Here is a 13,834-nt window from a genome sequence, read left to right on the forward strand (position 1 = left end):
GTGTTAATGTTTGAATGTGTTTAAAATGTAACCTTTACTGGTGCTGTTTTGACATTTTTTTCTTCATCTTTTGTTGTTACAGAATCGAGAGCTGAGACCAGAGGAGATTGATGGTAAGTTTTTCCACTCTGTTAGCATCTGTTATTGTTAGATGATTCAAAAATGTAAAAGCTAAAAACCTGTATAAACTATTCTAAATATTCTTATATTGTTTTATTAGACCTCTTGTTTCATTCAGTTTTGCTGCTGTGTGTTAACACGCCATTCCTATGTTTGGTTTGTCTTGACGAGTGAAGAGCTGCGAGAAGCATTTAAGGAGTTTGATAAAGATAAAGATGGCTTTATCGGCTGTAAAGACCTGGGGAACTGCATGAGAACTATGGGCTACATGCCCACCGAGATGGAACTAATAGAACTGAGCCAACAAATCAACATGAACTGTAAGCTTCTGGTTGCGCACATGCCATAATCTTATCAGTTACGTCTTTTCACTACGAAATATTGACATCAGTCTGTTTCTCTTAGTAGGTGGCCATGTGGATTTCGAGGACTTTGTAGGGTTGATGGGACCTAAACTCCTTGCAGAGACAGCAGACATGATCGGCATCAAAGAGCTCAGAAATGCCTTCAAAGAAGTGAGTAGAGAGTTAAATATAAAGAATATAATGTACAAAAAAATGAATGAAATATCAAATAAAATATTATGCATTGCTTTCAGTTCGACACAAATGGAGATGGTGAAATAAGCACAGGAGAGCTAAGGGAAGCTATGAGGAAGCTGCTGGGACAACAGGTTAGTGCTTTTGGTTGAGAAAATTGTGAGAATGTTTTTAAAATGACCATGAAATCAAATTAACAGTTCTTATTTTTTATCTATTAACTGTGTATGTATGTACAGTATATATATATATATATATATATATATATATATATATATATACCTCGTCTTTACTGGCACGAGAGTAGGACAATGAAATGAAAATTAACCCATTCTGTTTTCTGAATGCTAAAATTATTTTATTGTGAATGTGAACAATTACTTTTTAATCAAAATGTCATTACTAATTGTAGCTGCATTCAGTTCCGCCTTTATCCAATCAGCAACCCATGGTGCCTATCCTACGTTTTTTACCTCATCAATGTAGGTTGTACGTCACAATACAGAAGAAAAGATTGGTCTTTACTTATAATTTCATCCAAAAATTAAACATTTGCAATTGCTTATGCTCATGAAGTGTTCTTAAACCTCTTATGCTGTTATAAGATAATTTTGATGAATCTGCACACGGTTCTTTTCACACAATGACATTCCATAGTGACCACATTTTGATTAGATTTCTGTGAGGAAAATACCAGAATCATTCAGTCAAATCACAGTTTCTGTCACCTGATTTCTAACAAGCTAAATCTTGTTTTGTTAGGTTGGCCATCGAGACCTAGAGGACATACTGAGAGACATCGACTTGAATGGAGACGGCCGAGTAGACTTTGAAGGTAAGAATCTCAGTGGCTCTAAGTAACAAGGCTGTAACATTGAGAGGGACAATGAATAATAATTAGAAATGGCCAAATTGTCTCCAATCTAATATTTGCAATTCTTGATTCTGCTCTTTCGACTATGCTCCACTCTGTTTGTTCTTAGGATGACAAAAAGTTATTTTTTTAAGCTGTTCTGCCTCTGTGGTCTAACAGCACTTGCTGTCAAAAGGACCGAAATGACCAATCAAATCAAAGAAGGCGGGCCTTACTACAGAAGCCGATTGCAAATGGAGGGCTTTAGCCCCCCCCCCCCCCCCCCCCCCCCACACACACACACACCTAAAATTCCACCCAGCTCCCCCTAAAAATGAGCAATTTACTCCGTAATCTATGCTGATTCGTGATCGCCTCAGTGAAAACGGTGGCAGGCCTCGGCTCCGGCTCATCCTCATATTTTAGTCTGTGTAATTTAGTATGTTCTTCAATCCGTAGCAGCGCAACGCCAGCATCAAAAGTTCCTTTCCACTACTTACTAGCTCATTATCTCCCTCATTTATAGTAATTTTCATGAAATTAAAATGATCATTTTTATATGTTATAAAAAGGTGTAATAATAATTTTATAATAAATCCAAAAGCAAAACACGAAAATAACTGTAAATGTTGGTGGAAATGAGTTAAGTGGTCATCTGTAGCCATCTACTGGTTATAGTGGTAATTTCACTTCATGTTAAAGGTAGCCTGGGAAAACCCAGACAACTTCGGGCAAATTTAGATTTGCTCTGCAAGTAATCTGGCAAAGAGCCCCTTCAAGCCCATTTCTAATCACAGAACCAATCAGAAACATTGGGGCGGGCCTTACACAATGACGACGGCACAGCGACGATGAAGCAGATTTTGTACGTAACAAAGATGGATGGTGCCATGGAACATCACTTGTTCGAATCAGCTATCGTGTCTGTTTTAAGTGATAAAAAAATGTCCTTGTTTCTAAAACCCGAGCAAAAAACAACACTCTGCTAAACACCACACAGCAGCTCTGGATCTGGCCTTAATGTGCTTATTTCCTCAGACTAGATCTGGTAGTCATGTAAACAATTTAAATAAATAACTAGCGTAACTATGCTCAAGTCTGAAAATGTTCTAATCACTGAATTTGAAAAAAAAGTTTGTGAGACACAATTTTACAAAGACTCATCAATATTATTTTATTTTCAAAATATTGCAAATCGTGTTCTAATCGCAATACAAATGCCTTACAACGGGGGCAAATGCAATCAGAGCTTAATGTTTTCTGTTTGACCGTCAATCCGAGATGTTTCAGTCAGTCCGAGATGCTATTAGGTTTTTCAAATTTTGCAAAAATGTTGATAGAGTGGCAGTGGATGCCAGCTATTATCATATTTCCTTTACAACAATGGCAAACGTCATCTGAAGCCATTGCAACATCTTCCTCGAAATCATAAAGAGAGAATTGCTGTTTCTCCGTCGCTCTGCATACGTCATCATCCGTTGGTGATGATAGAATGGATGATGTCATAGACAAAGATTCCCTTTGGAAATGATTTGTCTATGAAGCTCTGCCAGACCATAACTCAGTTACTAGAATGGTCTGGTTTTAACCAGGCTATGTTAAAGGATAAGTTCACCTCAAAATGAAAATGTTCTGATATTTTACTCACCCTTGTCTCATCCAAGGTGTTCATGTCTTTCTTTCTTCAGTTGAAAAGAAAATACATTTTTTGAGGAAAACATTTTGGATTTTTCTCCACACAATTGATCTCCATGGCAACCGAAATGTTGACGGTCCAAATCAATGCAGTTTCAAAGGGCTTCAGAGGCTCTGCACAATCCCAGATAAGGATTAAGGTCTTATCAAGCGAAACCATCGGTCATATTTTTTTTAAAATAATAATTAATATACTTTTTAACCTAAATTGCTCATCTTGTGCTGCTCTGCGACTTGCCAAGGATTTCGTAATCACGTCAAAAAAGTCACACTAGACGTAGGTAGAAGTACCGTCCCAAGCGAACGTGCAAGGACTAATACAAACGACCTTTTAGCAAAAAACACTCCACTTTCAACTTCAAAATCGTCCGACATAGCTGATTTACCTTTTTTTTTTTTTTGCTAAACAATGTTTGGATTATTCTTTGCACAAGCACAATGTAAGGTCCTGGACAAATCCTGGAATGTTTTCCTCAAAAAACGTAATTTCTCTGATGAGATGGGGCTGAGTAAAATGTCAAGAAATTGTGAAGTGAACTGATCCTTTAAAGTGTGTTTGTTTTCCACCAGGTGAAAGAAATCCTCCACTAAAGCATGGCACCTTGAATGAAAATGAGAAATGTAGATCTTCTTTAAAGTTAATTTTACTGCAAAATAGAGGAAATCTATATAATACACCGAAATATAAAGTTTGTCTATATTCTTAATGAATATTAGCTGGTCGTTTAAAATGATTGATAGGTAATGTATAACTGTCTGTTTTGTTCATGCCTACCCATAAGCAATACTTTATGTTAAATTATTATTTTTGAAATCATGCCCCGCATTGTCAGTTAATCAGATGCACGTGTCCAAAGATCACGTGTTGAAGCTCTCCCCCCAGAAACAGGCCCGTAGTGACCTTCCAGATCTGGAGCAGGCGCCAGCTGGTCCAGAACAACAAGTCCCCCATCTCTTAGGATGCCCATTGTACACTGCTCTGTAACACAGAACATTGCGCACATACATACTCTCTCCAAGGTTGGAGCTGATTAAGCTCCAGTTCTAGAATGTTCCCCAAAATATACTGATAACATGCGACCCTCAGTCACTCCTCAGAGACCAAATACACACTTTAGAAAACACAATAGAAGAACAAAATATCAGTGGTTCTATTGGTTAAGTAAAATCATAACTGGAAAGAATTATTATAATAATATAGGAGAATAAATATTATTGTAGGTTTTAATTATGAATTTAATTAGAATATATGCAGGTATATTGAAGCGGCACTAGATTTTATAACCCCGCTTTCGCTATCATTTATATGATTCATGTCATTCATAAATATGACAAAACAAGATGCATTTGCGTTTTGAACATATTAGACAAACGAATAAGAGGGAATATGTGCATATTAAAAAAAAAACATATTATTTGCAAACAGTTTATTACTTCACAATTAAGATTATTTTACTGTTCTTGTTTCTTTTTCTTTATTCGCTTAAATTATTTTTAATCCTTTGATTACTTCATTCCTTTATATAAAAGACCAATTATGCCCCCTCAACCCCCAAAAAACTTCCTCCCAATGTTTGAAACATAATTACATATAGTTACTAAGTAATAATAAAAAAAGCAAAATCAGACAATAGATGCACAGTATTTTAAAGTTCAAGTGTATTTGTTTTCTCTGTCCCTTTTAGAGTTTGTGCGAATGGTGTCCCGCTGAAAGGGCAGTGTTCATATGGTGTCTCCAACGGAAGAAAGAGATGCTGTACTGCTTCCTGCTGGTCAAAGCAGACAGAGTATTAGACTACTGCAAGAAAAGCCCTGCTGAGCCAGTGTAAAGTAGTATAAAAAATGAAAACTGGAGTTTTTAGGAGAAAAAAAATCATGCACACACACACACACAAAAAAGTATACACATATACTGTAGCCAAGTGTCTCTGCACTTTCAACCATGCAAGACCAAACAAAGTTTTTTAAACGCACATTAGAGTTAATGCTTGATTATGGCAATATTACATTAAGTGGTGTCCCTGTTGTCCCATATACGTGTCTCTGTGTGATATGTGATGAAAATGCTGTCTGAAAGTTTTCACAGTCACACTGTGTGATGCCTAAAATGTTTTCCTTTTGTTAGCAGTAACGTATTGGCGTAAATTGACGTCCTGATAATATGTTATATAAGTCAAGCTCATACCTAACTCCAGTTTTGCCTCTATTATTATTTGTCCATGTCAAACTATTTGCCTGTTTCTGTTCAAAGTGCATGACTTTAAAACCAATATACACCACTGTGCAAAATCGGATGGAACCAAAATGTGTTGCTGCCTCTATAGTTTTATTTTAACACATAACTGAGTGATTTCTAAGTTTAGAAATGTTCGATTCACTATTTTTAGTTGTCATGACATACTTGAGGCAACTAATTTCAAGAGTTCAAGTTTCACTCAACACAGGCCTATTTGAATCAATGCACAACATCCTTACAAACATTCAATACCTGAAATATGATGAATGTTTTTAAGGATATCGTGCATTGAAGATTTTTATTTGACTTCAGCCTCTTTATGTCTGTTTGTGTGACCAGTGTCAGAGGCATTTGTAGTCTTGTTATCTGATCGGATTATTGCATGCCAAAAAGACCTTCATATGTAATATAGCCTAGTGGTTTTAATACATTGTAACAAAATAAGCAAATAAACTGTGTCTAGTAATAGCGTATATTTTTCTTCACATATTTCTGTATAAGCTTCATTACTCTATTAGTTTTTACTGAATTAAAGGTTTGCCTACCTCTTATAAAGAAATGCTATTTTCAAGGAGCAACAATTTGGCTGCTGTCTGCTCAGCTGTTCTCCAAATCGTTCAGCAACGAGCATCACTTTCCCAGCGGCTGGAACAGACTGTTCGTGTTGTCATGGCAACGGGCTTTTTCCTCCGGACCAAAACGGGACAGAATTTTTCCTGCTTTTTCATTGTGAATGCAGCATCTAGCGAGAGCTATAAAAAAAGAAGAAAAAAAAGAATGCCACCGTGTGGCAAAAATAAAATAAATAAATAAACAGGCAATTGACATCATGATGTTTTGTTTCAACCATGCATGCATCATAAATTTGACCGCAGCTGTAAACATGTAGCTAAGAGCTAAGAGAAAGGTTTCTCTGCAAATTGATGCTTGTTTTCAGCCACCGCTTTTCTGGGAATGCATATTTCAAATCAATCACGTTAAGAGAGTGACTGAAAATAACAGTGGCTCACAAAAAGAAGCCTATTTTGTTGCATTTGTGCGTTTTTAAATAAAATTAATTTATAAAGAAATGTATTGGTGTATTATTTTAATTAACTGATCAGCATAAACGAATAAAACACACGTGTTTTCAATAAATATATCGTTTCACAAACCACCACTACAACCAACAATAATACTTATTTTGAATGTATATTATTGTTGTTTTTTGTTTTTATTATAAAATTAACTAGGCTATATAAATACTGATAACTAATTATAAGTGATTAAAAGATTCATAGTGATAACATTGTTTTTATGTTTCTTTATGTTGGTCAATAAAACTTAATTAATTTACCTGCTCTGCCCTCTATCTACCTAATCCCGCCCACCTGTCGCTGCATATGCACAATGTACCAATGAACTGAAGCCAGCTAATTTATGCGAGGAAGTGAGTGAAAGTTGATACACTTGATTCGCTGTTTCTAGACACTTCCTTCGATTGTGATTGGTCAGAGCCTGCCGGACTTGACGAGTCACTAGCAAATCAAGTCGGAGAACCTGTTATTTGGCTCCGTGTGATTGGCTGATCTGTGCAACAATCCCGCCTCCTCCGGAAACTGACTATCATGTTAGTCTGCCTCTCCTTACTGTTCCATCCCTTCAACCTGCGCTGCTGACTGCACACATACTCACAGTACTGACGCGGCCCTCCCGGTCAGAAATAGCTGTGATTTCAGGCGCAGAAAGCTCAAAACAACTGTGTTGAGCAGTATATAAGCGTTGAATAACCACGGTGTGATCATCTATTAAACGAGAGAGAGCACACGCCGTACACAGGGGTGCAGATGTAAGGGAATAATACCTGCAGACTACAGCTGCCACACTGATGACAGAGCAAGAGGGAAGTCAGTTAGCCAGCTAACCACCCAGAGCTAAATTCGACTACCAGGCAGGTAAATGTACGGCGATCTGGACGGCTCAACAACAACGTGCAACCCAAACATCTGAACGGAGCCGGCCGTCCACTACAGAGAGTATTTCGCAGACTGCACAGTAAGAGTGACATACATATTGAATGATATGGCTTTGGGCTTTTCACACATTTAATTGTTAACCAAGGGCCATTCCTGACCCTGGGTTATCATTAAATAGAATATGTATATATAACTGCCATACTGTTCTTCACCCTAGGTTAGGTATTAATCCTGGGGATTTAGGTATTCATGTTTCTTACGGCACATTTGTATAGCCTGGGTTAACCTTCTTATTTCCATATGCATGATGTCTGTAAAGCTGATTGGACGCATACAGCTCGAGACGCGCGCGCCCTATCTTAACTGCCGGGCTGTTTATTTGTGTAAAAAAAGCTGCAAATTAAAACACAAATAATGGTCTATTCTTTCCGTTTGTCGTCAGTATTTTATATTTTTCTCTCAGACGCGGAAACTAACTGTGTGGGGGAAAGTTTCTTCAACTGTACAAGGCTGTATGAATATTTAATGAGATGAGCTGCGAGGCAGTTTATGATTGGACTGCATTTATATAGCGCTTTTATCCAAAGCGCTTTACATTTTTGCCTCACATTCACCCATTCATACACCGACGGCGATGTCAGCCATGCAAGGCGACATCCAGCTCGTCGGGAGCAGCTGGGGTTAGGTGTCTTGCTCATGGACACTTCGACACTTGGTCAGGTGGAACCGGGGATCGAACCACCAACCTTCTGGTTTGTAGACAACCTACATGAACCACTGAGCCACTGCCGCCCCACCATTGATTGGTTGTTTGTTGCTAAACAACGTGCTGTCACTTATTAGCACATCGTTGTTTTACTCGGTACACATTTGTTACTATAAATTAATCCCGGTTAACCCTGGGTTGAGTGATGTTGACTCCATTTAAAATGAACCCAGGATTAAAAATATCCATTCACCCTGCGTTTAACACCGTGTTATTGTCGTTTTAAACTGCAGGGTGAAAAGCACACGTGAGTGTCAGTTCCAGTTCACCGGCTTTCGACTGACTTCCTTGCATATCGTTGTTCCCTGCTTCTGTTTTTTCTTTATCCTTTCACTTTTCTTCTCGGACTTCTAGGCTATGAGGAGGGTGACATTGCGCTGTGCTGCCCGGCTCGTATTCGCAGCTTTGTGGCTGTTGGTGGAAGTGTGTCGGGCCGAGAGCGGGGCCCCGAGTCTGGCCGAGCGAGTCATTTGGGCTGTGAACGCCGGCGGGGACGCGCACACAGACGTGCACGGCATTAATTTCAAAAAAGATCCGCTGGAAGGAAAACTGGGGAAAGGTGAGTAGCTACTTGAGTACGCATTGCAGAAGAGTGTTATTTTACCTCTTCATTTTTGTCTGCAAAATAATGAGTGGCTATTTTTTGTGGTGGTCTCGAATGAAGGAATAAGTGTCCATATTCTGTGTAAAAATAGAAGTAATTCTCTGCAGCAGCATTGCAATGTTTTATAAAAGCAGCTTTGCGATGTAACACTATAATACATTTTCTCATAATTACATTAAATAGTAATGTAATATAATGCGTGTACTTTATTTACTCACCCTCATGTCATTGTAAACCCTTATGGTTTGCTTTCTTCCATCGAACATAAAAGGATACATTGACCAATGATTTCTGTCTCAGTAAACATTCACTTTCATTAGATGGAATAAGATTAAAAGTGAATGGTGACTGAGGCATCTTTTGTGTTCCTCTGATAAAAAGAAAATCATGTGGATTTGAAAACTTAAGGGCGAGTAAATAATGACCGCATTGAGTGAATTACGAAATATTTAAGGTATTACTGTTGCACTGTGTTTGATTTATTACAGTATGATTGTAAGTAGAATGAAGAGAGAGACGATTATTTAGCTCATCTGGTTCATCAGTAGTTTATTAGAGCAGTTGATCATATCAGGAAGTTTGTCACTTGAAATGTGATGACTGTCACTTCCTGAGTCAGATGAGAAATGCAGTGTGCACATGTCAGGGCCTGTATTGTGCCCTTTAAAACTCTCTAAAGATTAGTTTTTTCATATTACTGCATCAGTGTAACCAGATAACGACCAGCATTATAAATGTGGTACTTAATTTTCCACTCTGCTCTTCATTGGCTATTAATAGATATTGGAACAAAATTAGGCTTCTTCATGAAAACCTTAATCTGGTTTGACATTTGCTCAGCATGTTATAAAACCCAAAATGGCACGTACAACCACCCAAACTCACCATTCGGTTCTGTTGGAACTCTTTCCCCACCTTCTTCCAGCATCAGACTACGGTCTCCGTCTGCCTATCCTGCGCTCCAGTCCAGAGGATCAGATTCTCTACCAGACAGAGCGATACAACGAGGATACATTCGGTTATGAAGTACCCATCAGAGAAGAAGGCGACTACATACTGGTCATGAAATATGCTGAGGTTTACTTTGCTCAGTCTCAACAAAAGGTGTGAATTTTGCTCTCAGCCGTGGTGCACAATCACTCTTGGTAGTCGATATTTGAACGTGGTAATGTTTAATAATTCATTATACTCGAGGGTATGTATTTCATAGTTTTTCCCTCATCTCTTGCTCTCTTCTCCTTTCTTTTGTTGTCTTTTGAAACCCCTTTGTTTGCTTTTTCTCAGGTTTTTGATGTGCGTTTAAATGGCCATGTTGTGGTGAAAGATCTGGATATCTTTGACCGTGTGGGTCACAGCACTGCTCATGATGAAATAGTGCCATTCTCCATAAAAAGAGGAAAACTGAGTGTGCACGGTGAAGTTTCCACATTTAATGGGAAACTCACGGTAGAGTTTGTTAAGGTAAGAATCATCCTATATTTTCCTATTACCTGTACTGCTCTCAAGAATAAAATGTCCTGTTGGTCAGTGTGAGAGTTTTGAGCCAGTTCATCGATCCTTTAACTACTTAAACTCCAAGACAATTTTGGGGGATTTCTGCCTGGATTTGGCCTACCCAAATTGAAAAGCTTCCCATACACACATACAGTGGTCTAAATTCAAAATTTCAGTTTGGGTTGTTTCCACTAAATTCCAGAAAATAGTGGAAAAAAGAAGTTTGTAGTGTGTCATGTTGTATGCAAGATTTACTCAAATGGGTCTGAAGGGATGACCCGTCTCCCCCATTACTTTGTCTAAAACAAATGCCAAAGTGATGCATATCTCCAGAAAGTAGAGACTCTAAGCTTTTAAATGGTACCTTATATGACATAGCTCCTTCACGGACATTTAAAATTGAAAGTATATACATGACGATGTCATTCCCGATCTTGTACAGGGTCCACAGAGTTGTTAGTTAACCCAAAAATGAAAATTCTTATTAATTACTCACCCTCTTGTTGTTCCAAACCTTTAAGACCTTCATCATCACAATGTTCATCATCTGAATTTTTTGGATATTTTTGATCAGGGTTTTTCCTACATTTAAATTTTTTTGGCGGCCGCCAAAACAAATTTTTGTCCCTTATTTGATGAATTATTGTGATTTATAAATTGATGTAGATTACTAATGCATGTGACAGGGCGCACGTTAACTGAGTGACATAGAACGAGCAGAGAGCCCGCACGCGCACTCTCTGTCTTCAAAACGATCACCATCTGAGCTCTCACTCGCACATATCAATCAAAATCAACAGAACTGATACAATGGTAAAAGGTCGGAAGACTGACTCCATGTTCTGTGTGGCGCGTTTGCACAATATGTTCCCTGAATTACTGTTGGATGTGAATTGTGCTCAAAAAACGCACTTCTTTTGACAGACGTTTTGCACACCCAGCTGACATAAACTATACTTTTAAATGAACGGAAAAATATCCTTATGATGTGTTTTCTGTGATGACAAATCTTTGGCGTTGTTTTAACGGTCTGGGTTCACATATAACGTGTCCGCTTTTGTCCGATCCAGCGAACTAATGACTCATTTGAACTGATTCATTTGAATGAACTGATCTGTCCAACACTGAACTCACGAATCAGTGTGTAATCATTTACTCACAACACCTCTGACATGAGAATGCAAGTGTGCTTAACCCATTAAACAAGAGGTGTTAGTAAGAATTAGTTTTATTAATCCATGGTATTTTCATGTAATTATTTTGAGCATTTATATTGATAATGTGTAGTAAATTACAAAATATATATATATATATTTTTTGACTGGAATAAGGTGAAACCAGAACAACGCAAGTTGTTGATAGACAATAGTTTTATTAAATTGTATATGGTAGAGTATTAGACTATTTATTACATTTTAATGCTACTTTTTAATGATTGTTGCCAAAATAATTAATCGTTAAACCATGCAAACTGTGTAAAAACGAGGAACTAAAGAAACAAACATCAAGACATCATACATAATGAGATATCAAAATTAGATGAGTTCAGCATCTAATTCAGCAAAATGAAAAAAAATGCATTTATTTTAAATTTATTGTCAGTATTGGGCTCACAGATCACATGGGTAGGTACTTTTACTGCTGGTGTGTGTGTGCGCATGTGTGTGTGTGTACATGCGTGTGTGTGGATGACCATGTCAGCCACCACCGATGACCATTTCTGACCCAGGATAAACCCTGTGAAATAAAAGCGCTCTCTGATAGGGATATCACGACGCCTCCCGTTGCGAGTCTTGCGAGTGCGACACACACCAATCCTAGTCTCTTTTATAGTTACCTGAAAACTTTGCAGGGATTGCTCTGTAAATTAAATTGATAATATAACTACTGCATATGCTATTTTAAAAACTGTAGTGTGTACCAGAGACGTGATGTTTGTGAAAATTCCGTGGCAGGCAGGCTATACAAATATTGATCTGGACATTGTTAGCCTCTTTTTTTGTCATTGTTAGTCTTTTTTATGTCTTGCACTATATATAAATGATGTAATTTAAATATTGTAAAGCGGTAATGTAAACTACACAAATGAACGTTTAAAAAACAAAATGCAAAATCAAAATTTAATAGCTCTGTAACGGATTGCGAAAAGTATGACACTTTCATTGAAGCAGAATTTCGCTGGGGAGGTCGCTAAACTGTGCACGTGTTTTGTTTTCAGATCATCAGAGTTGCACAAGTAAACACCGGGAAGAAAGTATATCCTTTTAAGGGAAAAGCTCTATTTGAGGGATTTTAAACTCTTTGCATCTGACAACCACAAGCATGACTGCTAGTTGAGGCGTTACCAATGCAAGATAACGCAAATCCCAAAGAAAAAACATGTTTTAAGGATAAATAGCAAGCAGTCCAATATTGTGACTGTTATTTGAAATCAATTGAGAGAAATAGATATCGCTATCGCGATTAAAATGCGTTTAATCGTGCATATAGAAAGTGCGGATGCGTCATTAGTTTGGTTAAAGTAAAATAATGAAATTATAAGCATAAGAGTCTGACACAGGCTAGAAGAAATTGTTGAATAAAGTATTTTTGTTTGTTTTTTGCACATAAAATGTTCTCGAGGCTTCATAAAGTTAAGGTTGAACCACTGGAGTCACAAGGACTATATTAACAAAGTTTTTACTTCCTTTCTGGACCTTAAACGTGTTAATTAAACTGCTCTCTATGGAGGGGTCAGCGAGCTCTCGGATTTAAAAATATAATTTGTGTTCCGAAGATGAATGAAGGTCTTGCAGGTTTGGAACGACATGAGCGTGAGGATTTAATGACAATTTAACTTGCCCTTTCGAGGTAAAGCTGCTGTGTCCATAGATGTTGATGATGCCATAGATGTCCATTGATGTTTCCATTCCCTTATTTTTATGAACTTTTTAGGATATTGCATTAAAATAAACACTGGATGGAAACGCCAAGATGCTCATGAATTCTAAAAATGTGTATTACAAAAATGTATGCACTCAATAAGATATGCGCTTAAACTATGATAGAAACACACATCCCTTAATGCGCAACAACTCATGTGGCTTTGCCTCGGTGGGTGTGATTGGACGACTGGACTAAACAGTGGACCAATTTCATTGCGCAGCATCTAAATTGTTGGTTCTATCATTCTGAAATGCCTGAGCCAAAGTCTGTCATCATTAGAATTAATGGTATAATGACATCCCAGAAGCATTTCACATGATTGCATTCTCAAACTCCAGGCATTTGAACGCAAGATAACATGAGTCTTTATTGCATTTCGCCTGCGCGCTCTGAGACGCAAGTCATTTATGATGTAGGAAAAAAAGAGCACATTTTCTTCCCCAATTGCAGTAACATCCATTTTCACTACAAATATTTTGCGCCAATTTCACAGGAAGTAAAAATTGGTTTTATTGAACTGGTGGATTTTCACTGGAAATTGAAGTACATCTTTGCGTCATCACGTCACATCTGTACACATAAAGAAGGTGGCCCGGCTAGTAGGCTATATTGCGTGCGAGGATGTTGGAGATGGAGTTTTATAGCCT

General features: G+C 37.7%; 2 protein-coding genes across 3 annotated transcripts in view; both read left to right on the plus strand.

The window, feature by feature from the left end:
* cabp1a (calcium binding protein 1a) overlaps positions 1-6,513 on the plus strand; it is a 30,422-nt gene extending 23,909 nt beyond the window's left edge. For both annotated transcript variants that reach the window (XM_067413365.1, XM_067413366.1), the window contains exons 2-7: positions 83-113; positions 297-440; positions 526-635; positions 719-793; positions 1,422-1,494; positions 4,893-6,513. In XM_067413365.1, coding sequence (XP_067269466.1) covers positions 83-113; positions 297-440; positions 526-635; positions 719-793; positions 1,422-1,494; positions 4,893-4,918 — 459 coding nt within the window. In that variant the 3' untranslated portion in view covers positions 4,919-6,513. The remainder of the gene's footprint in view (positions 1-82; positions 114-296; positions 441-525; positions 636-718; positions 794-1,421; positions 1,495-4,892) is intronic.
* Positions 6,514-7,056: 543 nt separating this feature from the next.
* Positions 7,057-13,834, plus strand: part of mlec (malectin) — a 12,514-nt gene continuing 5,736 nt past the window's right edge. The window contains exons 1-4 of the mRNA XM_067413367.1: positions 7,057-7,477; positions 8,519-8,723; positions 9,694-9,872; positions 10,053-10,229. Of these exons, the coding sequence (XP_067269468.1) occupies positions 8,522-8,723; positions 9,694-9,872; positions 10,053-10,229 (558 nt within the window). The 5' untranslated portion in view covers positions 7,057-7,477; positions 8,519-8,521. The remainder of the gene's footprint in view (positions 7,478-8,518; positions 8,724-9,693; positions 9,873-10,052; positions 10,230-13,834) is intronic.

This window comes from Pseudorasbora parva, chromosome 13 (genome assembly GCF_024679245.1).
Source record: "Pseudorasbora parva isolate DD20220531a chromosome 13, ASM2467924v1, whole genome shotgun sequence".
NCBI classification, from domain to species: domain Eukaryota; kingdom Metazoa; phylum Chordata; class Actinopteri; order Cypriniformes; family Gobionidae; genus Pseudorasbora; species Pseudorasbora parva.